At 41.3% G+C, this 26,707-nt stretch overlaps 1 protein-coding gene across 1 annotated transcript; it reads right to left on the reverse strand.

Moving 5' to 3' along the window:
* Positions 1 to 2,422: 2,422 nt before the first annotated feature.
* Positions 2,423 to 18,145, reverse strand: hook2 (hook microtubule-tethering protein 2). Its single transcript, XM_085453462.1, has 22 exons — positions 17,921 to 18,145; positions 15,783 to 15,865; positions 15,235 to 15,307; positions 15,049 to 15,099; positions 14,830 to 14,962; positions 12,377 to 12,444; positions 11,990 to 12,055; positions 11,778 to 11,858; positions 9,140 to 9,306; positions 8,754 to 8,894; positions 7,665 to 7,866; positions 7,397 to 7,507; positions 6,841 to 6,928; positions 5,509 to 5,575; positions 5,017 to 5,154; positions 4,197 to 4,284; positions 3,506 to 3,540; positions 3,325 to 3,407; positions 3,140 to 3,243; positions 2,918 to 3,019; positions 2,757 to 2,828; positions 2,423 to 2,649 (listed from the first exon to the last, which is right to left on the reverse strand). Exons 1-22 carry the CDS (start codon positions 17,963 to 17,965, stop codon positions 2,521 to 2,523), a joined length of 2,127 nt encoding a protein of 708 aa, XP_085309588.1. The 5' UTR covers positions 17,966 to 18,145; the 3' UTR covers positions 2,423 to 2,520.
* Between the last annotated feature and the right edge of the window lie 8,562 nt (positions 18,146 to 26,707).

A 26,707-nucleotide genomic window follows, 5' to 3' on the forward strand; every position in this document is an offset into this window, starting at 1 on the left:
TCACTGTATTCATTGTTTTTAGATATTGATTAGGATTGTCAGGAGCACTGTCATTAATCCATTCAATTTACACTTGTATTAAAAGGTCAAGCTGATCAGTTCACATTATGCAAGCTTATTTCATACTTCAGTCCTGTGCAAAAGTCTTGAGCCACACCTTATTTGTTTTTGTGTTGATTCCAAGAAGGAAACGGGGGCCTGCGCAGGGTGAACTCTTCTATGGTAGCTGGGATAGGCTCCAGCACTCCCCTGCCGCAACCCTGATAAGGATAAGTGGAAGAAAATGGATGGAGGGTGGAAGCTGGACATGTGGTGGACAAAAGACAACGTGGCAGGCTTTAACCAATAAATAAATAACCATAAAATAGTGGAAACCCAACACAGGATCTGAGTTCACTGAAGCCTCATGAAAAATGGGTCTCAGTGGGTGGCCATCTTACCTTAGAGTTGAGGGTGTGTTAAAGAATAAAGGTGGTCATACAAACTGACTTCAAGTTTGTTTGAATTGTAGAAACTGTTTTTAATCCTTAATGTTTAATCTGCTGCATCTCCCATTTTCCCAGAAAAATATAAAGAAATCAGGAGTGGTTCATGGTTGTTACATAGTACAGACTTAACAAATCTTAGGTGAATCTTACAGCCCCCCCCAAACATGCCATTCTATTACATTGTGCTGTTGTTCATCATGTTTGAATGTGCCACCTCTCTTTAATCCGTTGAGATGTGCTTGTGGAAAAGTGGTGCGACGGATAAACAATGCCTTCACCGTTTTGACAGTTGCACAAAGGATGTGAGAAGTTTGACTAATCGGTTTGGCCTTTAGGACTGTGACGGAATGAAAGTCTACCCACAACAAGGGCCCACTTTGATAAAACCTGGGTTGGCGTGCTTTCTCAGACCTCTCTGGGTGAGTCTAAATCGGAAGGGACTGAAAGTGAGTCTTTGAATGCACTGAAAAGAAGAACACAAAATGCCATCTTTAACTTAAGATCCCATTTATTTGTAGTGCAAAAAGTAGAACAGAGAGGACTACAAATAATTTAACCCTGTGCCAAGTACATTATGCTATAATCTAGTAGACCATTTCATGATGCAACCTTTCACACCATGCATATGTGGACCAATAATTTTACGCCATAAAACCAACTTTAAAAAAAAAAAAAAAATCAGTAGAACAAAAAAGTAAAAAGTGTTTACACAACAGCAGGACTCTGGTCTTTGTAGATCATAGCACAAACTGTTAGAGGCAAGTACAAGTCACAGGACAGCAGCTCTGACATGGGACGCACAAAAACAACTTGATCAACGGTTGTAAAGAAAGGCAGACGTAGAGTCTGATAAATGTGCCTCAGGCTTTTTAATCTGCTGTCGATTTCCTGTCACAGGAAAAATTCCAGCGCATTGAAGAACACGTTTCCTTCCAGCTCAGCCGTGAACAACACCTAGCAGCGGCAAACAGCACATCAGCTGACTCAGTTTTATATATTTTTTAGTGTTTTTATGATTAGAGACTCTCGCATAGTGTTATCCAGTTTTTGTGTTTAAAGTGGAGAGTGCAGTTGGGTCCGACCCACAATCAGACCCCCTGATGGGGGAGGTCTTATGGATAGGAATAAAAAAAATAAAAAAATAATATTTAGAGGCAACAGCGAAAAGAAATATACACAAAAGTCGCTGCAAACATGTCAGTGTTCAGTCTCATCTATAAAGGGCTACCATGGGAGACTTTTGCGAGGCACTGAACAAACCCACCCTTCTAGAGAGAAAGTGCTTTGGTGTACACTGTGAAAATATTTACAAAAGACATGTTTCAGATTTAAGGCTGAGAAGAGGAAAAAAAAAAAAAAAAAGCATTTAAAGAGAATACAGAAGAAATCAAGACTAAAGCTGTTACACACCCGCTTGATTTTTACATTTTTTCCCAAAGGTACTTCAAACTTAGACTAAAAATAAAAACGCTACAAGAAAAAAAACAACAAAAAAAAAAAAACCTCAGCAAACACATAAAACCCAAAATGTAGTGAACGTGACGATCTGCTGTAGTGGAGGTATGAGGACAGCTTGTGCAGCTTTTGTTCTGTAGCACTTGGAGTAGTCAAACTTCTCTGTCATCTATCACATTTAAACTGGCACCTGACAAAACTTGTTCCAGTTCTCTTTCACTGTTTAACATAAAAAAATAAATAAAAAAGGATTTTAAATAGATGTTCAAGGAAAAAAAAAAGTCCAAGAAGCTACAGGGGAAATAAAAGTCACCTTAAAAGGTGAGGTCGCCTCTTCTTAAGGCCTATAACTCCTACTTTTTAATCAGAGCAGAGAGCTTCTGCTCTGGAGCCCAACGGAGAAAAGAAATCTTCTCATATCAGTAAGAGCCAGCAGGGGGCAGCAGCAGCGTGACAAAACTGAGGCACAGTGATCCCAGTGAAGGCATAAAAAAGGCAAAAGACACTCAGAGATCACATGGATCACCTTGTGTGCACTTTGCTTTTCATTTGAGGGTAACTGTCACGCCTCCGTGTCTCATCTCGGGTGGTGTCGTGTCAGGCCTCTCCTTGCGTTGGTGAGTTGTCTCTGCTGGGCGAGGAAGGACATGGCCTGGTTGGAGGAGCCCAGCCGCTCACCAGACACTTTCTGATGCAGCCCCATTCCCTGACAGGTAAAGAGGGCGGAGGAAAGAGAAAGATGAAGGAGTGAGGGATTGGGTGGTGTGGATGTAGTTCCTGTTTGAGCTTTTGTGTATTTACACGCTCGCTCACCATGTTGTACCAGGCACTGATGATGAGTTTCACCTCCTGGTCATGCCTGGCCCTGCTCTTCTCATAATCATGCTGTATAAAAGGAACACCATCATCATGCATTAGTGGGATTTACAGTGCTGATGGAAGCACACTTGTCTCTCAGAGTCAGAGGTTCATACCTCCAGATGCTGGATTCTTCTCTCCTTCTCCATCAGCTGGTTTTTCATGGCCTGACTATCAGGAGCCACTGGCTGCTGCTTAGGATCCAGGGTTTTGATCACCTGCACACAAAAGGATATTAATTTAAAGAGCTTAGAACATCATTTTTTCTGATATTTAAAAAGGTTGAAGTCTTTAAAAATGTGTGAAATAAAAAGTGCAGTACTCCTATAACCACTGACCGTTCTCGCCTTCTCCACGTAGCGTTTGTATCGCTGCTCCATCTGCTTCATGTCCTCGTCCTTCTTCCGCAGGATCTCCTGGAGTTCATCAATCTTCTTAGCCACTAGAAGGAAAAACAAATTTGTGTTTAGGAAAGGAACAAAGCTGAACTTCTTCTGAATACCATCTACATGACATTCCTTACTGTTGCTGTCTACTTTGGGCTCCAGGTCATCAATGACCTCTTTTTTCTTTTGCAGGTCTGACTGGGCCTCCTGGAGCTTCTCCCTGGAACAGTACACACATCGACACTTGTGTGAGTTCACTTTTGTTTGCAGCACAGAAGGCAGACAGGCATCAGTAAGCAGCAGAAAAATAATACTCACAGGTGCTCCTCAAGCTTTTTCTTCAATAAGGACGACTTCAAAGAAGAAGAAAAGAAAGAAAGAAAGAAAGAAACTTAAAATCCATTGTACTTAAAACGGCACATTTAAAAACAAACACACACACACACACACACACACACACACACACACACACACACACACACACACACACACACACACTAAACTGTGAAAGTCAAGGTGTCAAAGTCAAATCATAGGCCAGTTGGAGAGAGGGCGGGCCGTACTTACGATGGCCTGATTTTGGCAGAGTTGATCGGTGGGGGCAGGCGGAGAGAGACAGACACAGAGGGGCAGGCGTTACCGGTGAATCACCACAGCAAACACGGGTTAAATTCCCACACAACATGTATCAAAGTAGGAGAACAAACAATGCGGTCCTCAAAGGCAGAGTGATTTCAGAACTAATCGTTTCAATATACTCAGTGTGCCATATAAATACCATGCCAGCTAAAACCCTTCAATGACTTGAGCATATACATAATAAATGACTTTGTTGGTTAGAATTTAATCTCGCATCTTATATTTCACTTCTTCAAGGTAAAACTGATGAGAAAAAAAAAAGTCAGTTGCACACTGTGTATATGCTGCCAATATTCTGTCAGCTTGATTGTGTTGAGTTATGTAATAGCAGAAGTGGGCAGATGAGAAGCAAACCGGTCTTTCTACTCACGTCCTCGTTCTTGCTGTCCTGCTCCTGGAGTGCTTTCTGGAGCTCCTCGACCTGAGAACGCAGCTCTGAGATCTGCTGCTGGTTCAGCCTTGGAAAGAGGAAAATAAAGGAAACATGGGGTAAGAATGAGAGGAAAGGTTGGGAAGAGAAGGAGGAAAAAAACAAAAAACAAAAGGAGGGAGGTGTGTGGGGGAGGGGGCATGACTAGAGAAGGAAAAGGGTTTATAGAGAGGCAGATGGTAAAAGACGTGAAAGATGCAACACAAACTTATTAAGCTGCTGCTACTGTGGGTGGAAGATGTTTGCAAAGTATCAAGTGGGTCCTTGTACATCTGCTGCAGGCACCGACTGTGCCGCCTGGCCATTCACTGCTCTGCTCTACTGAGCATGCTCACTCCACTCCTCCTGGTACTGTTGCTGAGGATGCTTCCCACACCCTGGGCCTGGTGTTGCAATGGACACACACACACACACACACACACACACACACACACACACACACACAAACGTACACACACACAGTCCACCCACATGTCCACATGCCCACAGGCATGTAAACACACACACACACACACACACACACACACACACTGAGTCGAGGGACAATCTGGCTTTTTGCTTGTCTGTCCTCCAGTCCAGCCCACACAGTTCAGTTGAACACACAGTCCAGAGGGTGAGTTGACATTTAGGCAGATATCACTCCTCCTATCAGCCAAACAACCAGCTTAATGTCCAGGAACGCACAGTATGGTGGCCTAGAAGCAGACTGGTTATTTAACACTGCTGAAAGAAGAGTGTGCGGACACACACACACCCCTACCTGTTCTGAGTTTCTAGCCCATTCTTGCTGCGTTGAGCCTCCTCCAGCTCAGCCTGAACTTCCACAAGTTTCTGTCGGTAGGTCTCCTCTTGGACGCACAGCATCTTGTTTTCACTTTGGAGACGAACAACTGTCTCCCTGTCAAAGCAGCAATGATAAGAGCGGGGCGACAGGAGGTGAAGGGAAAAAGAGGGGCGGGGATAAAATAAACGGGTTAGAGAATGGCGGCTGCAAATGGAAGCATGAACGAAACTTCTATCCACCAACGCCCAGGCCAAACGCGCCATGTGTCGCCATTTGGCACGCAACGTCCACTTTCTAAAAATAAACTTTTGTGGTTGTGTTAGCAAGAATGTACACATGGCACGAGTGAGTGCGTGAGTGAAAGTTACACCGAGGCATGTTTGTGTAGACTTAAAATAAAACGGCCTTCTTATTATGGTTAAAAAACACCAAACAAAAGAAAACATTGAAATGTGCAAACAGACATACTTGATCTCAGTTGGCATGATCTCTGCAGCCAGGTTTTCAACCGTGTCACCGCTGTCACACAAGCCTCCTGCAGAGAGAAAGACAGACAGACAAACAAATCATCGCAAAAGTCGAGTAATTCCTGTGTCTCCCCCCCAAAAAACAACAACAACAAACAACCAAACAAAATACCCCAACCCCAAATCAGTTTGATAAAGTGAAACAGCACAAACAAACCCCCCCTTAAAACAAAATAGTTGCACAGAAATCACACTGAAGATCCCAAATTCAATAGAACTGAACTACATTTAAAACGATTAACAGAATAAAATAAGGAGCTCAATAATGAAAAATATGATACGAGGCACTTTGAGGCGACTGTTGTGATAGAGAAATTAAACTGAATTATGGCTGTGGAGCTGAATCAGTCTTTAGAAGGTTCTTTGCTTCCTTTCTAGTAAGCGGTGCAGAGGATGACGACCTCTGAACCAGAACCACTGTTATCTGACTGCATTTGGATGGAGGACTCGCACACACTGTCAGCTGGACACTTGACCACGTTTACTAAAAAGGCCAATTTCAGCCTGAGAAATTTTTTCACTGTAAATGTTTACAATCCCCCCCCAAAAAAAGTTACACTCTTTAGTATTACCATTACACTCACTGGCCACTTTATTAGGTACACCAGTTTAATTGCTCAGTTACAAAAATATCTAATCAGCCAATCACATGACAGCAACAAAAAGCATCTATGTATGTAGATGTGGACTGAACATCTGAATGGGAAAGAAAAGTGATTTTAGTTTAATTAGGAGTGATCTGTGTAGTCTCTTCATGTGTCTCACTGACCATGTCCACCCCTTTATGACCACAGTGTGACCATCTTCTGATGGTTGCTTACAGCAGGATGACACACCATTCTTAACTCATTCACTGCCATTGACGTCTATAGCCGTCAATTGCAGTGAATGAGTCAATGGGTTTAACTCATTCACTGCCAATGGCTGGCAGTGAATGAGTTAAACACAGAGTTTACTGTACTCAAGTAGTGTCCAGTCACCAGATCTAGAGCACCTTTAGGATTTGGTGGAACGGGAGATTATCATGGATGTGCAGCTGACAAATCTGCAGTAGCTGTGTGATGCTATCATGTCAAATCTCTGAGAAATGTTTCCAACACTTTCCTGAATCTGTGCCACAGAGATTTAAGGCTGTTCTAAAGGAAGAAGAGGGTCCAACTTCCAAGTTTCCTTATGTTTTATTTATTTTTTTCCTCCAACAGTGCGTGACATATTTCTCAGTAAAGCCCATTGTTTTAGGTGTTTTCTAGCCATACCTATGCTTTCAACTCACCTGCTCCACTGAGATACCTCTGCTGGACTTGTGCACACCTGAGCTCATCGTTTGTCTCCCGCAGTGTGTCTCTTTCTGTGATCAGACGCTGGAAAACAAAGGACACCAAAACACCTTAAGTGGCCTTAAGATCCATGTAGCGTCAGGTTTTCTATATCTGGACTTGGATGCGATGCAGTCCAGACAGAGACAGAGCAAATACAAGTATCCACGTCATATTAGCACATTTCCTAATTACACCCACAAGTAAGCGAGAAAATTAATCACTCCTTGACTGCAGAAGCTACTAGAATTGACACAGGATGTGGGAGTCCGCTGAAGAATAGTACAGTATCTACCAGGACACAATTCTCCATGTAGGGAAGTGCTTTCTGTAATGATCACAACAAACGCCAATCTAAACATCATTTGTCATCACTGAAATCAAAACTATTACTAGACCGAGAGGGAAATGAGAGGGCCTCAGTGTACAAAAACACTCTGTAGACCATGTGCACATTTCCCCCCATATAAAAACTGTTTATTTTTAATTTCTCAAAAATACTCTCCGACTCACTTCCTTCTCCTTCAGCAGTGCGTCGTACTTGTCGTGAAGGTTCTTGTACTCAAACTGCCACTTCTCAGCTTTCATGGCCTCTGCTGAGTGCTTGGTGTGAAGCTCATGAGCCTACAAGTCAGAGAGCATACAGTCAGCCAGAGTGCTCTATTTTAAATAAATAAATAAATAAATAAATGAAAAGGGTTTCCAAACACGTGTACGAGCCAGAATGTGTTTCGCATCTCTTGGATGTCCCAGCACAGGAACAGGCAAAAGCACAGCTTGCCTGTCTCTTGTAGGTGTCCAGCTGACTGCGGACAGCGTTGGCCCTGCGAAGCTCCTCCTCCAGCTCGCACGTGCGCTGCATGTACACAGTGTTGTGCTCTTCCAGGAGGCGCACTTGTCTGCGCAGGTCTCCCAGGTCCTCCAGCTTCCTCTTGTACGTCTCCACCATCGCCTCGAGCTGGTTCACCCGGTCAGACGAGTGCCTGAGGGGGAAGGAAAGCATAGCGTGGGAGGCATCGAGCAACAGCAGAGGAATATGAGTTATACTTAACACAATGCGTCCATGTAGATGTGTACTCTGACGCAAGCCGGTGTCAATGCATGAAAATTTGTATTATCAACACAGATGTCAGAGAGAGCAGAATGGACATCTGTGTGTGGGCAGCATGGGGGTTGCTTCTGTGAGTTCATCTATTATCAGTTTGAACTACTACTTAAAGGAAAAGGCTCGTCATTATCAACATTCTTGATATTAAGAATTTACCAACACTGTATTAGTATGTGTATTGATACTTTTGGACTCAGGATCAAAACTGTTTAAAGTTTTTGCCTCTTCTACAGAGATCAATCTTCAAATATGCCAAGAAACTTCAACTCATCCACTGTTTTTTGCAACTACTACTCAAACAGAAGGAAACACTGAATTTGTTGGACAGAAGCAAATATATTTAAAACAATCTTTGTATAATAAAAGAAGCATTGCACCCTGTAATTCACATACAATATTTACTAGCAGGACCTTCTGATTGTTGGCAGTTGTTTTATTCACAGTTCCTGAAGTAGTAGCTCAGCAGAAGTTGTTAGCAAATGTTTACAATTACCCGTTTTGACACAAGGAAAACCTTTATATGTAAAACACTTGTAAACTGTGAATGTAATGCATTCAAAAAAGCCTGCAAAGCATGAACACAAACACTTAGTGTCCATGTGACCAAACGCCCACAAAGCGCAACTTTCTGCAGTTTCTTTCACTACAAACTTGTGAGCTTGCAAAAAGGCCTACACCACTCCTTACATAATAACCACTGTTTAACTGGCTTGTTTACATTTTCATGATCAACTGAACTCGATCTGTTCGAGCTGCTCTCACCTGAGGATGTCCATCTCGTCTTTGAGGGCCTGGGCCTCCTGCGCCAGGCTGGTCAGGTCTTCGTTCCGTAGCTGCAGCTCAGCCACCTCGCGCTCCAGTATCTCTGCCCGCACACGCATGTCGTCTCTGCCGTTCTCCAGTCTGAGATATACAGTGGTTAATATGACTGGATATGCACTTTGAAAGACACTCAAAGGAACAGCTGACTCAACGGCATCTGATTTGCATGTCTTTATAAAGTTGACTCATATGTTATGAACGAGGGCTGAAATTTTATACTACCACTACTACTACTACTACTACTACATCTTTTTAAAGAGTTAATGACTGAGACACTCATTATAAACCCCGGGTTGTTTTCCTAAGTACTTAAGTACCACTTGTACCTGTAGTTTTCCTCCTGAAGCTGCTCCATCTGACTCTGCAGCAGCAGCAGCTTCTTGCCAGTGATGGCAGTGGTGGAGGCGTCCAGAGATTCGCATAGGCTGAGCTTCTCTTTCAGGGAGCGCGTCTCTGCCTGCAGGGACATCTTCTCCTCCAGAGCCACTGACAGCTGTCGGAGGGGGGTGGGAGAGAGAAACGGAGCACAAACATTGCAAAAAGAGGTGTAAAGATTGAGTGTGCAGTGGACTGCTGAGAGAGAAGAGACGGAAGGTGAGCTACAGCTTTAAAAAGGGGTGAAAAACAGGACAAGGAGACACAATAGAGGAAAGGTCGAGATTGAAGCATAACAAAAAGCAGCAAAAAAAACCAGCCTATATACAAAAAAGCCACAGTGCAAGGACACAACAGATTCATGAAGGAAAACAAGATAAACAGCGATAACTCACCACTTTCAGTGCAAAGAGGACCTTAAACACATGCTTTGCTGTAATATCACAAGCTCTTTTGTAAAATGTGTGTTAGTCAGCTGGTGTGCAATGATCTCAAGCAGATGGAACATTCTCAGTAGTGCAGTTGTTAGCTTTACCCCCAGGGTTCAAAGCAGATCCTCATGATATGAGCAGACGAGTATGCAGAGCTCATTGAGGACCGTAAGTAATACATGTGTAACATTAATAGTCGGCAGGAGAACAGATCTACATCGATGACGGTGGTTGGTTTGAGGAAAGGGCCGGCTGTGGTTTAGAGCTGCATTACTTTTAAATGTTTGTGTCAGACTGGACGGCGCTCATAGTTAAACAAGCTTGCATTCCAATATTAAGAGAGGGGAGCGCATACTTACCTGCAGGATATCTTTCCAGTCTGAATACAGCAAAACCCTACACTGAACTTTAAGGACAGATTGCATGCTTTAGCACCAAACCAGTAACAGTAAATAGCTTTCAAAACAACACAAATGACTAATCCCTAATGCGTGGGCCGAGTAAGTAAACAAACAGGTGGGCTGGGAGCAGTACAAATTATAGTTGGCTACTGCTCCATCCCAAGGCAACGTGTCAGTTTTATCTTGATGTTATGCAACTATCGACTGGGATCCTCTTTTTCAAAAAAAAGAAAAAAGTCTGAATTAGTCCGCTCACATTCAGTGGTGCAAAAACAAGTCAAGGGAACACAAACAAAGCCTTTGGCTGGCTAATCAATAAAAGGCCAGAGCACAAATAAATTGCAGGCACAGACACACGCAACATGCTTCTCTAAAAAAAAATAAATAAATAAAAAAATACAGCAAAACTAAACCTCTGAGAGTCTGTAAATCTGGTAGGCAGAGATGAAATGGCATTATTTTTTCAAATTTCAAGTCAACAGCTCAAAGATTGATAAAACAAACCCGAGACTCATCTTAAAGTTATAATCCTCAAGATTTCCATGCAATCAAACCATTTCTCCCCAGCAACAGCTATTCTGCTATCCACTCTTTATATTCTTACACACTGAGCTCAAAATCTTCTTTACAAGTGAGAACTGAGGGGTGTCCTATGAGGCAAGTCAAAAAAGCCCGGCTTTCTGTTAAAGCCTAAACCTAAAACCCCAGAAAGCGACGATCAACTTTCTTTGTTAAGTCAGACTTTCTCTTGTCTGACATGAAATGTTATACTACTTCTACTACTACAATTAAACACATTAATGTTAATATTACAAACTCGATATCATCACAAGCATGCAACGTAGTAAATATATCATCTTGAAGTAAATTCATATTTACTGAATTCATTCTATAGCTGCGTTCCGCTGTTTATTTCTAACGTGAGAGCTGCACACAACTCTGAAACTGTAAACCTTATACATTTAAACAGTAAAGGTTTGGACACCACTGTGTTAGGGTTTATAGATGCAATTTGTCAACCTGTAACATACCATTTTCTATCCCACTTAAAGCATGCTGGAATAAGTAAAAATGTGGCGCTTTCAACTAGGAACATAATGTGCTCTGGACCAGGTTGTATGTTTAACATAAGTTACCAGAGTATTGTAGCCAGGGAAAAGGGAGCCACTTTCCAGACATTGAAAACGCTGATTTTAACCTGAATAATCCAATAATCTTGCTTTATAGTACACCCCTCCGGCCAAGGTGGGAACCATCCAAACTTGGTACACCCATCAAATTTAACCAATAAATGTAGGCCATGTATAGGTGGACTGCAACATTAGTGTTGTATGGTTTTTGTCTCAGTGTTTTTATAGCGTACTTCTGTACTCAATCATGCTTATTGCTCCATCTCCTGTTAAACGAGTTCAAACTAAACAAAAGTGGAATTTATACTCAAGTACTCACAGGAAAAAGACGTGAAGGACCAAAATGATAGATTTAAAGCACTTTTAGCAGGGTTGCACAGAAACTTGCCAGCACTGCTGACATACTGCTGTAACTCTACTGTGTCTTGTGTGAAAAGCACTGGCCTTAATCAGATGATGCTTGTGCAACAAAACCATTTGTTGAACCAATGTGTGCTCAAAGAGTGTCTCTTCAGTTTCCACCGACTTGATTGCCAAATTGACCTGAAGTGAAATCTTAGGATTATATCTTTAAAGTCTCAGCAAATGTTTGCCAAGTATGATCAAAACCGTGTTTAGTAAACCAACCTGATGTTCAAGGTGTCGACAGCGCTGGCTCAGGTCCTCCTTCTCGTCTGCCTCCTCACTCAGAAAATAATACTTTCTGGACTGCGAATAAAAGACGTGCAGACAGAGGATATTTGACACTGATCAAAGCAGTGGGGAGTAAACACAAACACAGGATGTAGCAAATCTAAGTAAAAAACAAGTAGGGGAACGAATATGTTGTGGGTTTTTACCTGATAGTCAAAATCCCCGTAGGTCTCTGGGCTTCCCGGTTCAGATGACGGCTCCTTCGATAAGAGCTAAAACAAAACAGGAAAGTGAGTCAATGAATGCAACCACAGGGAAAATAAAATAACAGTCTTTTGCCAAAGGCAGATTTATCTGGTTCTCTGAATAACCTTGTTTGGTAAAAACCTTGGAAGATGATCCAGGTTTTTACAGTCCCTTTGGTGGTGATAACAGTAAACGCATCTTTGTAAATAGCATAGAGTAGGGGTCTGTGGGATGCTCTTTAGTCTTATGTTTATCCAGACTTCTTTGATTTTGAATTAACCGTGACTAAGAATTGGATTAATGCAAATCAGGGTAAACCAAGAGGAAAGAAAAAGAGGCTCACTCACTTCCTGAATGGCAGTCATCACAACATGCTGGACAGATTCCTCGAGTGTCATTATCTGCTGGATTTGCTCTGCGTTTAGAAGACAACAAAGGCCAGTGAAGTCTCAGCCAAATACAGATTAACACACACACACACACACACACACGCTCCCATGAAAGTCAAACCACTGCTGTAAAAATCGACTCAGCTTTACAGTCAATTTTCTGTGAAACTGACCTGACCATTTTTTGTCTCATGAGCTGTTATCAGTAACGGGAAAACAGCTTGTCAACAAATTGATCAGACCATAACTGAGAGAAAAACAACTGTTCCAACTTTTTCTGTTTCAAGCCACCAACATTTACCTCTCCAAAGAAGAAAGAGCACCGCATACACCTTATTTTTTTTTGAGAATGCCAACATGTCTCCATCATTATCACCAATTTAATAAATGTGTATTTCTGTATGCAAGATGCAAAATGTCCAACACTGCTTATTTCACAGGAAGGAAGTAAAAAGAGTGCACATCTGGATGGGTCGATCTTTCTGCCATTTGTGAAATGAGGAACAAAAAAATATTCATTTTCAAAGGAAAGCTTTATAACTAATGAACCACCTTAAGCCAACAATCTAGTATACCAGGGGTTGGGAACTCCAGGCCTCGAGGGTCTAGCAGGTTTTAGATCTCACCCTGAGTCAAATGAGTAGTTCATTACCAGGCCTCTGGAGAACTTTAAGACACGATGAGGAGGTTATTTAGCCATTTAAACAAGCTGTTTTGGATCAAGGACAGATCTAGAATTTGCCCTTGAGGCCTGGAGTTCCCCCACCCCTGCAGTATATGCATGTATGATTAAATGAGTCTTCTTATGTTAGTACTCTATGCAGCAGTCTATGCCAAACACTTAATACACTCCATCCTGCAGTAGCTTGAATAGCCTTTAACATCAATAATTTGAAGCAATTAGTTCTGGTATGACTTTATCACTCTCTCATCACTGTGGATGAATTTTGTCCTACTCTTCTTTACAGTGTTGCTTCATTTCATTTCATTGAGCATTTCATTTATGCACAGCTCTTAAGGTCCTGCCACAGAATTTCAATCAGGTTGAACTCTGGACTTTGGATCATTGCAGCACCTTGATTTTTTTTGTTGTTGTTGCCTTTTCAGTCATTCTGTTGTAGATTGTCTGGGACCAGAGTCCTGTTGCATGACCTAATTTCAGCTAAGCTTTAGCTGTCAAAAGCTTCACATTTGACTCTAGAATATTTTGGTATACAGAGGAGTTCATGGTCAGCTCAATGACTGAGTTAACCACGTCTTGTGGCTGTAAAACACGTCCAAACATTTACCCCTCCACCACCGTGCTATCAGCTGGTGTGAGGCGGTTGTTGCTATTCGCCACATGTGGTGTTGTGCATTATAGCCAAACATTTCCACTTTGGTCTCATCTGTCCAAAGGACATCGTTAAGGCTTTTTCAGATGCAGCTTTGGAAACCTGAGCTGTGTTGCCATGTTCCTTTTAGATGAAGGAGGCTCTCTGCTGCAACCCTTGCAAACAAGCCATACTCCTTTAGTCTTTTTCTAATTGCCCTGTCTTGAACATCAACATTTAACATGTTGACTGAGTTCTGTAGTGTCTGAGATGTAGATCTTCGGTTATTTGCCGTTTCTCTGAGTGCTGAACGGTCTGTCCTTGGGGTGAATTTGATAGGATGTTCACACTGGAAAGACTGTGGTATTGTGTTAACACACATCCAAATGCTGCAGACCAGAAAACTTTCAGGAGGTGCTCACACTTGCACACTCTGTGCCAATTACTGGCATAGTTGTGCAGCAATTAATTTCCACATTTGAAAAATTTGTTTCCCCCTCCCTTCTTCTAGATCTCATAGCAGTTTAGTCACTGCCTTTCCCAGCTATTGAAAAGCAAACCCACAAGTGTGAGACATCTTCTTTACTTCTACAACTCAGCAGAATAAAATGTATTTACTATAATAACAAGAATGCTGATTCTAGCACCTTTTAATCTTGTGCTTCAACACAGTTGCCATATATAGCAGTTAACCAGCAGCCACGTCTCCTAATGTTGCTCCTAATCCCCTAATGAATGTTTATGTTGGCAAGAGGTCAGTCCATTTTTTTTTTTTAAACATTTGCAAAAATTTATGAAAAAAAAATCCAGAAAGTGTCTATTCAAGGATGGAGGAGGAAAACAAGGCCATCTGGCCACCATGATAGTATGTCATGTCATATTATGCTTTGCAAGCAGTTGGGTATAAAGTGAGTGGCCAGCTGCTAAATACAGCTGTTGTCTAAATAAAGTTGCCGTCCGTGTGAGCATTTCTAAATGACTTGAGATCACTGAATTGCGTTTTTGTGTTTTCATGCTGACAAATATCTTCTCAGCAGTGATTATGAGGCATTTATTCCTAAATGAAAGCAGAAGAAATGTACTTGTGTACAGGCCTACCTTGTTTCTTCTCGCAGCTGACTGCACAACCCAACACGAGCTGTACCAGCTTTCCCAGTTCTGTGACATCTCCCATCTCTCCTATCAGGTTCACGTCTGGCATATGCTCATCAGACACCTGGTGACCGAGCACCTGTTCACGAAACAGAAAAGTGAGCTGGTAGGCTCGAGTCAAGCAGCACATGAAAAATGAAGGCCAAATCAGCAAAAGTTTCTTACATCGTGATAATATTCCATCATGCTTTTCAGAATCTTTTTCAAATTGCTGACCTGAAAGAATGAAACGGGGTTACAATCGTAACACTTTCATTAATCAAGCAGAAGAATTTAAAAAAAGATCTTTGATTTTAGTCATTCTAGATAACTACAGGGTGTTCTGTCATATCATGCTGTTTCACAAATTACCTTGAGGCGCCAGTTGGCCCCGCTCTCCTCCTTGATCCTGCCTAGCCATGTCTCATTAAACCAAGAAGGGTCTCTGTTAATGAGAGCACAAGAGAATTGTAACGACGACATCTCTGGATACTGAGATTGATAACAAGACCACAGGGCAGTGAGACCCTGTGTTTCTGTCCCTTCAGGCACAATGACAGAGTAAAACTATTCATTAAAAGCTACACAGCATGGGAAGCAGCTACAGCTAAAATAGGTTGATTAAAAATCTGTTTTCCAAATGAGTATTTTCCAATAATTGGTTGATGTGATTAAGCCTGCACACATCACTTTATTTATTTAAAAAAAAAACAAAATCACACCGATGCCTGAGGTATTCAGAGCCATGTCTGGGTAACATTTACTGTTTAACTGGCTACATTTTGCATAGATAATGGACTTAATGGCAATCCAAAATTATACAGATAAGCAAATTTCAGTGAGTAAGTTCTGAATGAATCTCCAGAAGACAATCGTGCAGTTAGTGGAAACAACACTGGTGACATACTGCTTGTGCTTACATTCTGTGCAGTACATGTGCAATGGCCACTCCGCTTGTCAGGTCGTGCTTGCTGTTGCACGATGGCACCTGAAATGTCTGTAACTGAGAGTGAAGACATTAAAGAGCTGGTCATTAAAGAAAGAAACCTTTCAATGTTTTGACATTTAATGTACAGCAACATTACATTAAACTAAACCAGGGTGAAAACATTACTATATTAAATAAATGAATCTAATATCCCCATTCTAAACAGCACTGTGCAAAAATCTTGAATCATTAGGAAAATGGGTGCAGTGATTTATTGAAACGTCGACAAACATAAATGTAAATTGGGGAAAACGTGATTTATACAATTCTAACAAACTTGAAAATACATATTTGGTATTTGCCATTTGTGGAATCATCTTGAACAGAACAATGCTTTAATGTTTGGTGACTGGACTCTAGGGAAGCCAATCCATGACTGATGGTGTTGTCTTGTGTGTTTTTCTATTTGGGTATGCTTTCATTGCATTGCCAGGGTGTTTGAGATCACTGTCATACTGATAAATAGAATGATTACCAATTAGATGGTTCCCAGATGGTATTACACTTTTCTGCATTCATAGTTCCATCAATTTTGAAAAGATCCCAAAAATATTGACTGAAAGCCAACACCATACCATACAGAGCCTTCCTTGTGTTTTACAGATGGCTGTAGAGTCTCACTGTTGTACTCTCTCCTGATCTCCTCTGTAGAGCAGCCTAAATCTGAACAAAATTTTGTTCAGATTTAGGCTGAATTTTTACAGTATTTAAAAAAAAAAAAAAAAAAAAAAAAGCAGTAAAAAGAATGAATTTTTACTGCTTTCTAACTCACTCCACCAGATCTGTTACCACCCATTTTAAATTCAGTTCCACTTTGGCATAGCTCAGCCTTCTGTCCTTGCCTTCTTCCCTTAAGAATGGCTTCTTGACCTCCACATTTCCACTGAGACTATTTCTGATCAGTAATCAGTAGATGGGTCAACTTGATGCATCTAATTTTTTCTATTGTTTAAGGCCACGATTTTATATTCTGCTCCTCTGCTGTATATAGTCTTCTTTGATCCTTGATACATCTTTTGTCCGCGACCTGTTCAGTTTCCTTACATTTTTAAGGACACACTGCACACCATGCTGAGATGTGAAGTTTTCAGCCAACAGCTCTTAGTGAATCACCTTCTTTATATAAATACCATTTTATGCCTGTCAACCTGTGTTATCACTGGGAATAGGAACAAGTTATATTGCTGCTAGTAAAGCCTAAAGATACAATTTAAAACTGGTTCTCTATTTTATCTGTGTAGACAACACTAGCTCATCCGTTGAGTTGGGTGTCTTTTTATGCTTGAATAATTCATAGGTCAGTGTTGAGTGGCTTAAAAACACAAAAACATTTCTTTGAGAATGGTCAGATACGAGGACTGGACTGGACAATGAGTAAAAAAGTAGCCGATGTTAAAAGAAACTTTGAAAGACCTTCAGAAAGTCTAAAGAACAATTGCTCAAGATCATTTTTAAAAACTTTCCAATTTAAAGAAAGAAGGGGGATTTATGTATTTGGGGATTTTGTGTAAAGCTGCTCAAGCTTTCTAAACATAACTTAAATTAAAAAAAAAAAAATACTAAGCAGCAATGGGGGATTACAGCCCTGCTTAGTATGCTATTATTAGTTGGTGTCTTAGTTCAGTCCAAGTCTTCACACCTCTTTGTAGAAAGGAGCCAAACAGGTGGATTTGCTCTGAGCTTTGAAAATAACGTGGCTGTGTTGGATAGCCTAACATTACTCCTTAGGCCTCTCAGCTTACACTAAGCTATTTGGGTTTGTTTTTCTGGCAGTTAATTTGCTGACAATGCAGTCAGTTTGCTAACATGGATAAGAGATAAAGCAGACCACCAGGAGCAAACCTCCAATGTGTTCACAAAGCCAATTAGCTCGGCTGGCTAGTGACAGTTAGCTTACAACTTAAAACACCAAGCGTTTAATTGACCAAGTCAGTAAAGATGCCCCTTATCGATTACGTGAGCCCACAACTTCCAAAAGTAAAGCCGTAATTCTCCACATTTGCTAACACCTGCTGACACCTCTTAGCCGGCGGTTAGCCTTGCTCGAAATGTTGCTACTGTCAAACTTACCCAGGTTAACAGTGAATCACACAGCTTCGCCTTATCCAGACTCATTGTGCTGTCCTCTGTGAAACCCGCAGGAGCTTACAGAGAACTGGGGGGATTTTGTTCTCGAGGCTTGTTTTGGCCCGAAGTTTCTTACTCAGTGCTGACACTTTCCACGTCAGACACTGTCCAGCCGTGGCCTCCTCCTGCTGCTCCTGACAACCTTCGCGTTTCGGCTCCTGTGGGCCTCGCGAGCTTCCGTATTAGAGCGTTTCCAAGACGATGGATTATATTTTGGGTCAGCTTGTCTAGTCGCAGTCAAAAATAGTAATTATCGCGATAATACGCTGTTTTTCTTTTAATCTGCTATAATGATGTTGCTTAAATGCTGACCATCTCCGAGTGTAATTTATTTACCCTTTATTCAGCCGGGGGATGCTAGTGAGCTGACGAATTAGCTTTTAAAGTAGGGTTCAGGTCAAGGTAGCTAGATAGACATGATACAGAAAATATATTAGAATTTTTTTTAAGTAACTAGTGTACTAGTGATGTTAAGACTCATAATTTCCAACTGTGTCAAAAAATATTTCAGTACCCTCAAACTTACTTAATTTGCAAGAATATACTTATTATGCTCTCCATTTAAATTTTACTTCATTGATTTTTTACACTGTTTTCTGTTTTCTATATAACCACACTCCTATTTTTCTAAATGAGCGCTTTCCCCCTTCTTTCTGATATTAGTGTGTATCTTAACATTTTAAAAATAGAAAGAGATCACCCCTTTACTACTTGGACTGAGATTCACAAGCATTTAAAGGCAAGAATGCATTTTGCATTTTGAGATTTATGCATATTATTTGTATTATTTCATTTACAAGCACCAAAATGTGTTTGTCCTTCTGGAGCTTTTAATTTAAGAAATTCCATCAACCAATTGTTTTCAATTGCTTGCACATGGAAAACTGTGTTGGATCCTATCAAACTGCTATAGAAGGGATCTCAAATTTGCAAATTTAGGGCCATAGATGGCCACAATGTCTTCAGAGCCTTTCCATGACGGCTCTTTATCCTTTGCTTGGCACTCACATGCTAGCACGACTGTAATTTCAGGCACCACTATTTAACTATATAAATAAATTAGTTGTCCCATATAATCAACATAACCATGTTCTTTTGTCTAATACATAAACCCCAGAGTCTCAGTGCTTTACTCTCAACTAGTTTAACTTGTGATCCAACCAGTGCATCCCAGTTATGGCTACTGCTGTTGGCAAGGAGCTTCTAAAAGCCAAGGCAAAGAGTTTGTTGAGAAGTGAGGATGGGTGGCAGGACTCCATCCAAGGACTGAGACTGATGCAAAAGCACTACATCTCCTACTACTTCTATTGTTGTTAACACATTGGTCTTACATATGAAAGATCCCAATTCAAGAAAAGCTAATATACTCCTAGTGCTGGGCCTGAGCCCAGATAAACGGGAGGGGGAGGGGGCATCCTATGTGCCAAATCAAACATGTGGGTCCATCCACATTGGCAACCACATAAATGTACTACTACTATTATTGTACAAAGAAGCTCCTGGTTAATTTCAGATGTCTAAAGTCAACTTTTACAGGGTCAGACAAGGCCAAGTGTTGTTGACTTTGTCTTAGGATGTAATGCTGAAACTGTAGTACTTGTATCCACTTGTAAACAAGTTTACCTGTAATGGGAAGTTATCTGGTGCACTAATTAGCAATATGTTGGCATATTTTACTAGCAACAGCTTATTTATTCATTGTTAGCTGCTGCATTTCATTAAAAAAATTCCAGCAGTGGCTGTCCAGCGTCTCTGCTGAAAGCCCCGCTGATTTTTTTTTTTTGTACTATTCAGATTACCTCAAAGCACCACTGGATGGCTCTAGTTGACAAATAGCCATAGAGAACAGCTTGTTGCCCAACTGGCAACGCCACAGCCTACAATCCATGCTGCATGACTGCTCTAATACAAAATGTATCCAATAAGACATGCTTTCTAAGTAATGAACACACATATTTTAAAATAGCAGGATAATGGTAGCTCATTTCTTTATATATAGCCTGTTGACTTTTGATCCAGCCTTTGGGAGCGTGTACAGGTATTCCTCTGTTTTTGTTTTGCTAAAGAGTGGGAATGTCATGGTTGTTTCTAGTCGTTCATAAGCAGGTGAAGTCTCCTTCTGGTATCATTACCATGCTGTCACTCACGTACACCCTCTCCTTGGTACTCTGAAATTCACCCAGTCCCTTTCCGTCTCCTTCCTGCATTCTTAGTCATCGTCACAAATCAAACTTAAGTGACCAATCACAGTGAAACTCTGCCACTGCTTCCTGTTTGCTTTGGCAAACCTAGTGAGTTACTGTGTAATAAGTCCACCGTGCTACTTGAACACCTGCGACGAGATGAAATGTCTGTCAAACATCCGGTCCTTCCCATCCAAAACCAGTCTGGTCACAACACCGCCTTACATCTGGCTTTACCATATTTGCTTGACCAGAGTTCCTGTTTTTAAAGATGGGTTTCTGCCCATAGGAATGCACATGTTTACTCATTCCCTTCCCCTGGCTTCTCTTAAAATAACTTAAATCTCAATCATATTAACTCCTGTTATCTCAGTTTTTCATGGTTTTGTTTTGTTTATGTATTTTGTAAAGCATCATGTCACTGGTTTACATCACTGTTTACCTTATTCCCCGGCCGCCCACAGTGATCTGTATCTCCAGTCCCACACACCCTTCAGTTGAGTCCTATAAGAGCACTTGTGTTTTTACTTCAAAGGAAGATGAAGATAGGACAAAAAAGACAGGACCGGGGGTCTCAAGTTGAGCAACCCTGGGCTGGATTAAGACACCTGGGAGGAAGTGCAGTCCATGACTTGAGGGGGGTTCAGTGGAGAAGTTAGTCACCCACCGAAGGCTCGTTCAGGGCTGACTAATGCTTAAGTGGCAGGAGGTGTGGTAGGGGCTCTGGCAAAGCAAGGCTCAAACAGAGGCTGACTATTTTTGGCCAGCTGCTCTTCCTCCATGCTAATTCCTCTTTTCACCCGTTCTCTCTTTCCTTATTCCCCAGATGTGTTTCCTTCCTGAAAGTCAAAAGGCTTTACTTCTCTTCTTTTCCAACCCTCCATTGACGCACTTGCTTCCCTCTGGGGGAACTGGGAGGGTGGAGGTGGGAGGACCAGCAGCTAAGATTGAGTAATTATTTCTTTTTTTGAAGTTTGTGGTTTTGTTGTTTGGAAAAAAAAATGAGGATAGTTCCTCTTTTAAAAAAAAGAAAAAGAAAAAAAGTCTTAAAGTGCAATGATTAAACAATTTACGACGTTGCTAAGACAGTTATCTCAATTTCTTATGAATTGCAGATCGAAACAACAGTTGTTTCATATTTCCGCTGTCAGTTATTGCTTATTGTTTGATGGTTTGATCTTTTGCCTGTTTCGTTCAGAATGATGTATACGTGTGTGTGTGTGTGGGGAGAGTTTGCACGAGAAGGTTATTTTCCAAATTCAACTGACAACATGTCCAACTTAATTTAGCACTGCAAATCAAGCGCCAGTGCTCAAAACACAGAGTGGACAATGTGTGTGGAAAAGTTTATCTTGATATTAAATCGTTAAAATGCAAATGTGAGAAAAAAATATATTAATATTCAGGTTAACAAAATACGCATTTCTAGAGCCCCTAAACCTACTCTGTACAGCAGTTCTTTACAATAGCACATTTATCACCAAATCAGCAGCAGAACATAATTACATTGTGTATAGGAAATTTATTGTTGCATAGCAGCAGAAACAGATGCATGTCTGAGACATTTGTGGGTGTGACCCCCAACAAATCAACACCAGGACCCTGCTAGTAGTAAACAACCCGCTGAGGAGTCTAATCAGCCAATCGACAATCAACAATTAAAAAAACAGGAACAAAAATATACATCATAATGAAATATATGGCACATCTCTGTCATAACAAAAAATATGGTCAAATAGTTTATCACCTGCAAATAATAAGTTGTTACAGTTAAGTCTTAGAACAGAAATCGCTATAGTAGTAAAAATATATTTTTGTCATGTGAAGAAATACTGTTTTGTCTCATAATACAACTATTCCTCAGAGATTTTGGTCCATATTAACACGTGGCATAACATAGCCGGTGCTGAGTTTTGGCTGCATATCCATGATGTGAATCTCCTGTTTCATCAAATCTCAAAGTCGCTCTACTGGATCGACTTTAATTATCAATTATCTCAAACCAGTTTGAGATAATTGAGATTCATCAGACCAGACAACATTTTTGCAACCTTCCATTGTTCAATTTTACTGCAACTGTGCAAATCATAGTCTCAGTTTCCTTTTTCTTAGCTGACAAGAGTGGCATCAGATGTGGTCTTCTGCTGCTGTAGCCCATGTGTTTCAAGGCTTGATGTATTGTGGTTTTAGAGATGCTTCTGCATGGACTGGTTTTAATGAGGGTTGTTTAAGTTACTGTTGCCTTCCTATCTGGCCACTCTCCTCTGATCTCTGGCACCAATAACGCATTTTCACCCAGAGACCAGTTGCTCAGAGGATATTTTCTCTTTTTCAGACCATTCTCTATAAACCCTGGAGATGGTTGTGTGGGAAAATCCCAGCAGATCAGCAGTTATTTTGAAATACTCAGATCAAACCACCTAGAGAACAACAGCCGCGCCATATTCAAAGTCACTTAAATGACATTTCTTTCCCATTCAGATGCTCACTTTGAACTTCAGCAGATTGTTTAGAGGATGCCACGTTGCGTTGCTGGAAAGTGATTGGATGATTACACATTTATGCTAATGAATAGTTGAACAAAGTGGCCCCTCAGCGTATATGCACATCCATAAGGAGTACAAATACCTTTCTATCAACCTTCTGTACCCCCCCCCCCAAACCCCCCCCCCCCAAAAAAAACAACAACAACAACAACAACCCCAGCAACAGTTCTTTAATTAATCCCCCAGAGTAGTCCTTACAGGCTTAGTGCCGATGACTCATTGACGGTAAACCCCATGTCCAGCTGAAATAATGGACATCTTTCTGATGGTTTTGTTATGTTCAGAAATGCTAAGGAATATCCAAGCCAAAACAATTTTTGACAGTTTTTTGACAGCTGAGATTGAAAAACTCATCATGTAAAATAAACAAAAGGGTGTACTATACTGAGATTGTAATTCAAATATTTGTGGAAAAGCTGCATTTCATTTAATTCACTTACATTCAATTTTACTTGTGTCAAGGTGCTTAAAATGTAAGGAGAAATCCTTATATATTAGGAGAAAACATTAGGGAGAAAACCCCCAAAATCAGATGAATAAGCGCTTGGCAACAATGGGAAGGAAAAACTCCCTTTTAACAGGAAGAAACCTCCGACAGAACCAGGCTCAGGAAGGGGTCAGCCATCTGCTGGGGTAACTGAAGGGAGGCAGGACAAAAGACACACTGTTGAAGAAAGCCAGAGAGTATTGATAACTAATGATTAATTGCAGAGTGGTGTATAAACACAGAGAGTGAAAAAGGTGAGTGAAGAAGAAAAACTCTGTGCAACATGGGAAACCCCCCAGCAGCCTCGGTCTATTGCATTGCAACCAAGTGAGGGTTCATGGTCACGCCCCAACTACAAGCTTTATCCAAAAGATAAGTTTTAAGCCTAAACTTAAAAGCAGAGAGGATGTCTGTCTCCCAAATTCAAACTGGAAGCTGGTTGTACAGAATTGTGGCCTGAAAGCAGAAGGCTTTATCTCCCATTCTAGTTTTCCTCTTTATTGATGTGATATGCTGCATCTAAGATAATATAGGGTCTGATTATTCAAGACCTTGTACATAAGGAAAAAAATGTAAAATTACAACTGGAAGTGTCACGTGTGTTGTAAATCATAAAGTGAAGGCGATTATAAGGGCCTAACATTTGGGATACACTTCCATGTCATACATTAGCCATTAAGTTACTGATAAATTGTGAACACCCATGCCTACATGAGAACACGTTGTATGTTGTGTGGCGAGACAAAGAAAACTGCTGCACCTTTAAATCGGAGAATGCCAGCAATTTGCGGCTGTGCCCAGGCATTTAGAGCAGGAATGTGTTGGAATGTGTTGGCAGCACTTGATTTCCCCTGCAGCTTTTCCAGGTGCTACATGGAGAGGAAAACAACAAAACCGCGGAACACAGATGGACAGGCCTCGGATATAACAGAGGGTGTGCAGAGTTTGATTAGAAAAGCCCCTCTCTAGACATGAGGTCACCCATATAGGTACGTGCTGCCAGGACATGTAAAACTGGAGGAGAGAGAGAGAGAAGGAAAAAATAGAGATTTATATCCCTCCCTGCTTTATCAGCTGTCTCCTCCCTCGGTCTTTAACCACAGATTTATGTCTTTGGTAAAGGCAGCCACTCAATAATAGACTCGCCTCAGGAGCACGGTAGGGAGTGTAAATTTCAAAACACTTGCATGGGAATAAACTCTGGCTGTTGAACCATTAAAACGTGTCTGCTTTGATAAGCCACTCTTGAAATAACACATTTCTCCAAAATACACAGCTTGTCAGCTCAGCTCTCAGGTGATTGAGTGATTGTTATGCTGGTGCCGCTTAAAAGCAGCTAATTTTCACTCATGTTATGCAACAGCCTCTAAAATGACCTCCACACTTGAATGTTAACGTGACTCATTACAACTGCAGGGACTGCAACCCCACTCTGTTCTTTTCAAGTTTGCCCCACTGTAAATGTCAAGCTCCGAGGAGGAGGCATCAGCCGTGGTGTGGTAGCAGAGACCCTTCACAGTCCTGCACTGTATCTGTAAAACAGGTGTGCTCTGCTTGCTTTTGCTCTGCCTGTGCTATTAATTTTTGATTTGCTCCCTTCTTGTGTTTCTAAAAAGTCCCTCTCTCAGTCTCGCTTTCTGTTTCCAAGCCTCACCCTCTCCCTCACACACACATACACACGCACACACGAACAGGCAGCACATGGCCAGCGTGAGTGAGTCATAGTGGACTGGCAACAAGTGCCTCCTCACAGGGAGAGTCCCTCCATGTGTCCCTGTGATTAGGGCCAATCCCCTGGAGGGGATCAGGTGCGCAGCTCCTCCTGGGCAACGTGAGACCTGGTTCCATTGTTTGCAAGTTCACAATGCACTTGAAGGATGAGACAGCAACTTGCACTCCATTGAAACCAGCAGAAACGGATAGTGGGTTAGTGGGTTCTTAAAATCTGTGTCTAGCACTAGTATTAGCACACACTAAAACATACTGGGTGCAGTTGTGGACCTCCAGCTCTGTGAGCTCGCAGACATAGACAGATGTTGATATTCTCACTATTACGATGAAAATGTTCTGTGGCTTTAGCAGGTGTGATCTTTACCCTAGTGGCAACCTGAAAAATGAAGCCATTGCAAAGGTGCCAAATATCTTTCCCTCCTCTTCCTCCTTCTCCTTTAAAGTCCCCATAAACCACCACATTAAAATACCCAACTTCAACTTTGTAACTTGTATGTTTTAAAAACCAAAAGTTGATTTAGCCTCTGTAGATAATTTCCCCTACAATAAAAATATAAGGGGATTTTTTAAGCACTTGTTTGGTTTTTACTAAAGGATGACAGCCTGAGTGATAAACACCAGCAGCTGTAGCTAGCTGCTGTCTATTAAGCCTTACCTTGCTACATTATTTGTATCACACTATTTGTTGCATTTTGTGTTTTTTAATGAAATGATTTAATAAATAATAGATAATATGGGCTGGTGTATAGTAAATAAGATGTGGTTGTCTAGATTTGGTTTGAAAATGTAGTTTTTGCTTACATAGCACTAATTTGCAGTCGTCTGAGTCTCTGAAGACACATAAATATATTTATGAATACAGCTCGCTAACCAAGGCTTCAGCTCTTCTGCATATGATCTGTTCTTGCACCAGAAAACCAACATTGCATTGGCCAAAATGCTAACACTGTTGTGAATCAACATGCAGTGGGTTTGCTATCTATAAATTGTAGCATTAGCATGCTAATATTTGCTAGTTAGAACCAGAGGCGGAGCCAGACATTTGAAACACCCGGGGCTTAGCCCTAACAACAAAGAAACAGCATTGTTGTTGTTCGGCTTTTCATTTCACCATTTGTTGATTCACTGGAAGAGCAAGTAAGGTAATATGGGTCAAGTGATCAGTTTGATATCAATCTTTCGCGATGCATCATCATATTTACATTATTTGTACAGTACGAATGATTTGCTTTGGTACCTGGTCGAACTTCCGTTCTCCTCTGTCTGCCTGGCTGCGCACTCGCAGGCAGCAGCTGCCCCGCCCCGCTTAGTGCCTGAGCTCGGATCATACCAATATAAGGGGGGATTTACGCACAGTGGTAAATTCCCACAGTGTGCACTATGTGCTTCGAATATTGTGTGTAGTTTTTGTTTTATACAGTTGTCAGCCAGGCGTCTAACTATGAAAAAATTACACTCCAAAAGACCCTGGGCTTCTGAAAAACAACCCGGGCTTAAGCCCAGTAAGCCACCCCCCGCTACGCCACTGGTTAGAACCTTAGGCTACGTTCACACTGCAGGCAAAAGCGCATCAAATCCGATTTTTTTGACCCTATGCGACCCATATCCGATCATGGTATGACAGTGTGAACGGCACAAATCCGATATTTTCAAATCCGATCTGGGTCACTTTCGTATGTGGTCCTGAATCCGATACATATCCGATGTTTCAGAAAGCGACTGCTGTGTGAACGGTCAAGTCGCATTAAATCCGTCTTTTACGTCACTGACACAAGACAGACGC

The sequence above is a fragment of the Copadichromis virginalis genome, linkage group LG4 (assembly GCF_057382275.1).
Source record: "Copadichromis virginalis isolate Kocher_CV1m ecotype Utaka linkage group LG4, C_Virginalis_male_GT1.1, whole genome shotgun sequence".
NCBI lineage: Eukaryota > Metazoa > Chordata > Actinopteri > Cichliformes > Cichlidae > Copadichromis > Copadichromis virginalis.

What these genes read in the sequence shown, in the direction of transcription:
- hook2 (XM_085453462.1), bottom strand. Translation starts at nt 17,965, where the DNA reads ATGAGTCTGGATAAGGCGAAGCTGTGTGATTCACTGTTAACCTGG. An exon ending in ACGGGGATTTTGACTATCAG is followed by an intron (nt 11,859 to 11,989) that starts GTAAAAACCCAC and finishes TTTTATTCGCAG; the next exon opens with TCCAGAAAGTATTATTTTCT. An exon ending in GAAGAATCCAGCATCTGGAG is followed by an intron (nt 2,829 to 2,917) that starts GTATGAACCTCT and finishes CCTTTTATACAG; the next exon opens with CATGATTATGAGAAGAGCAG.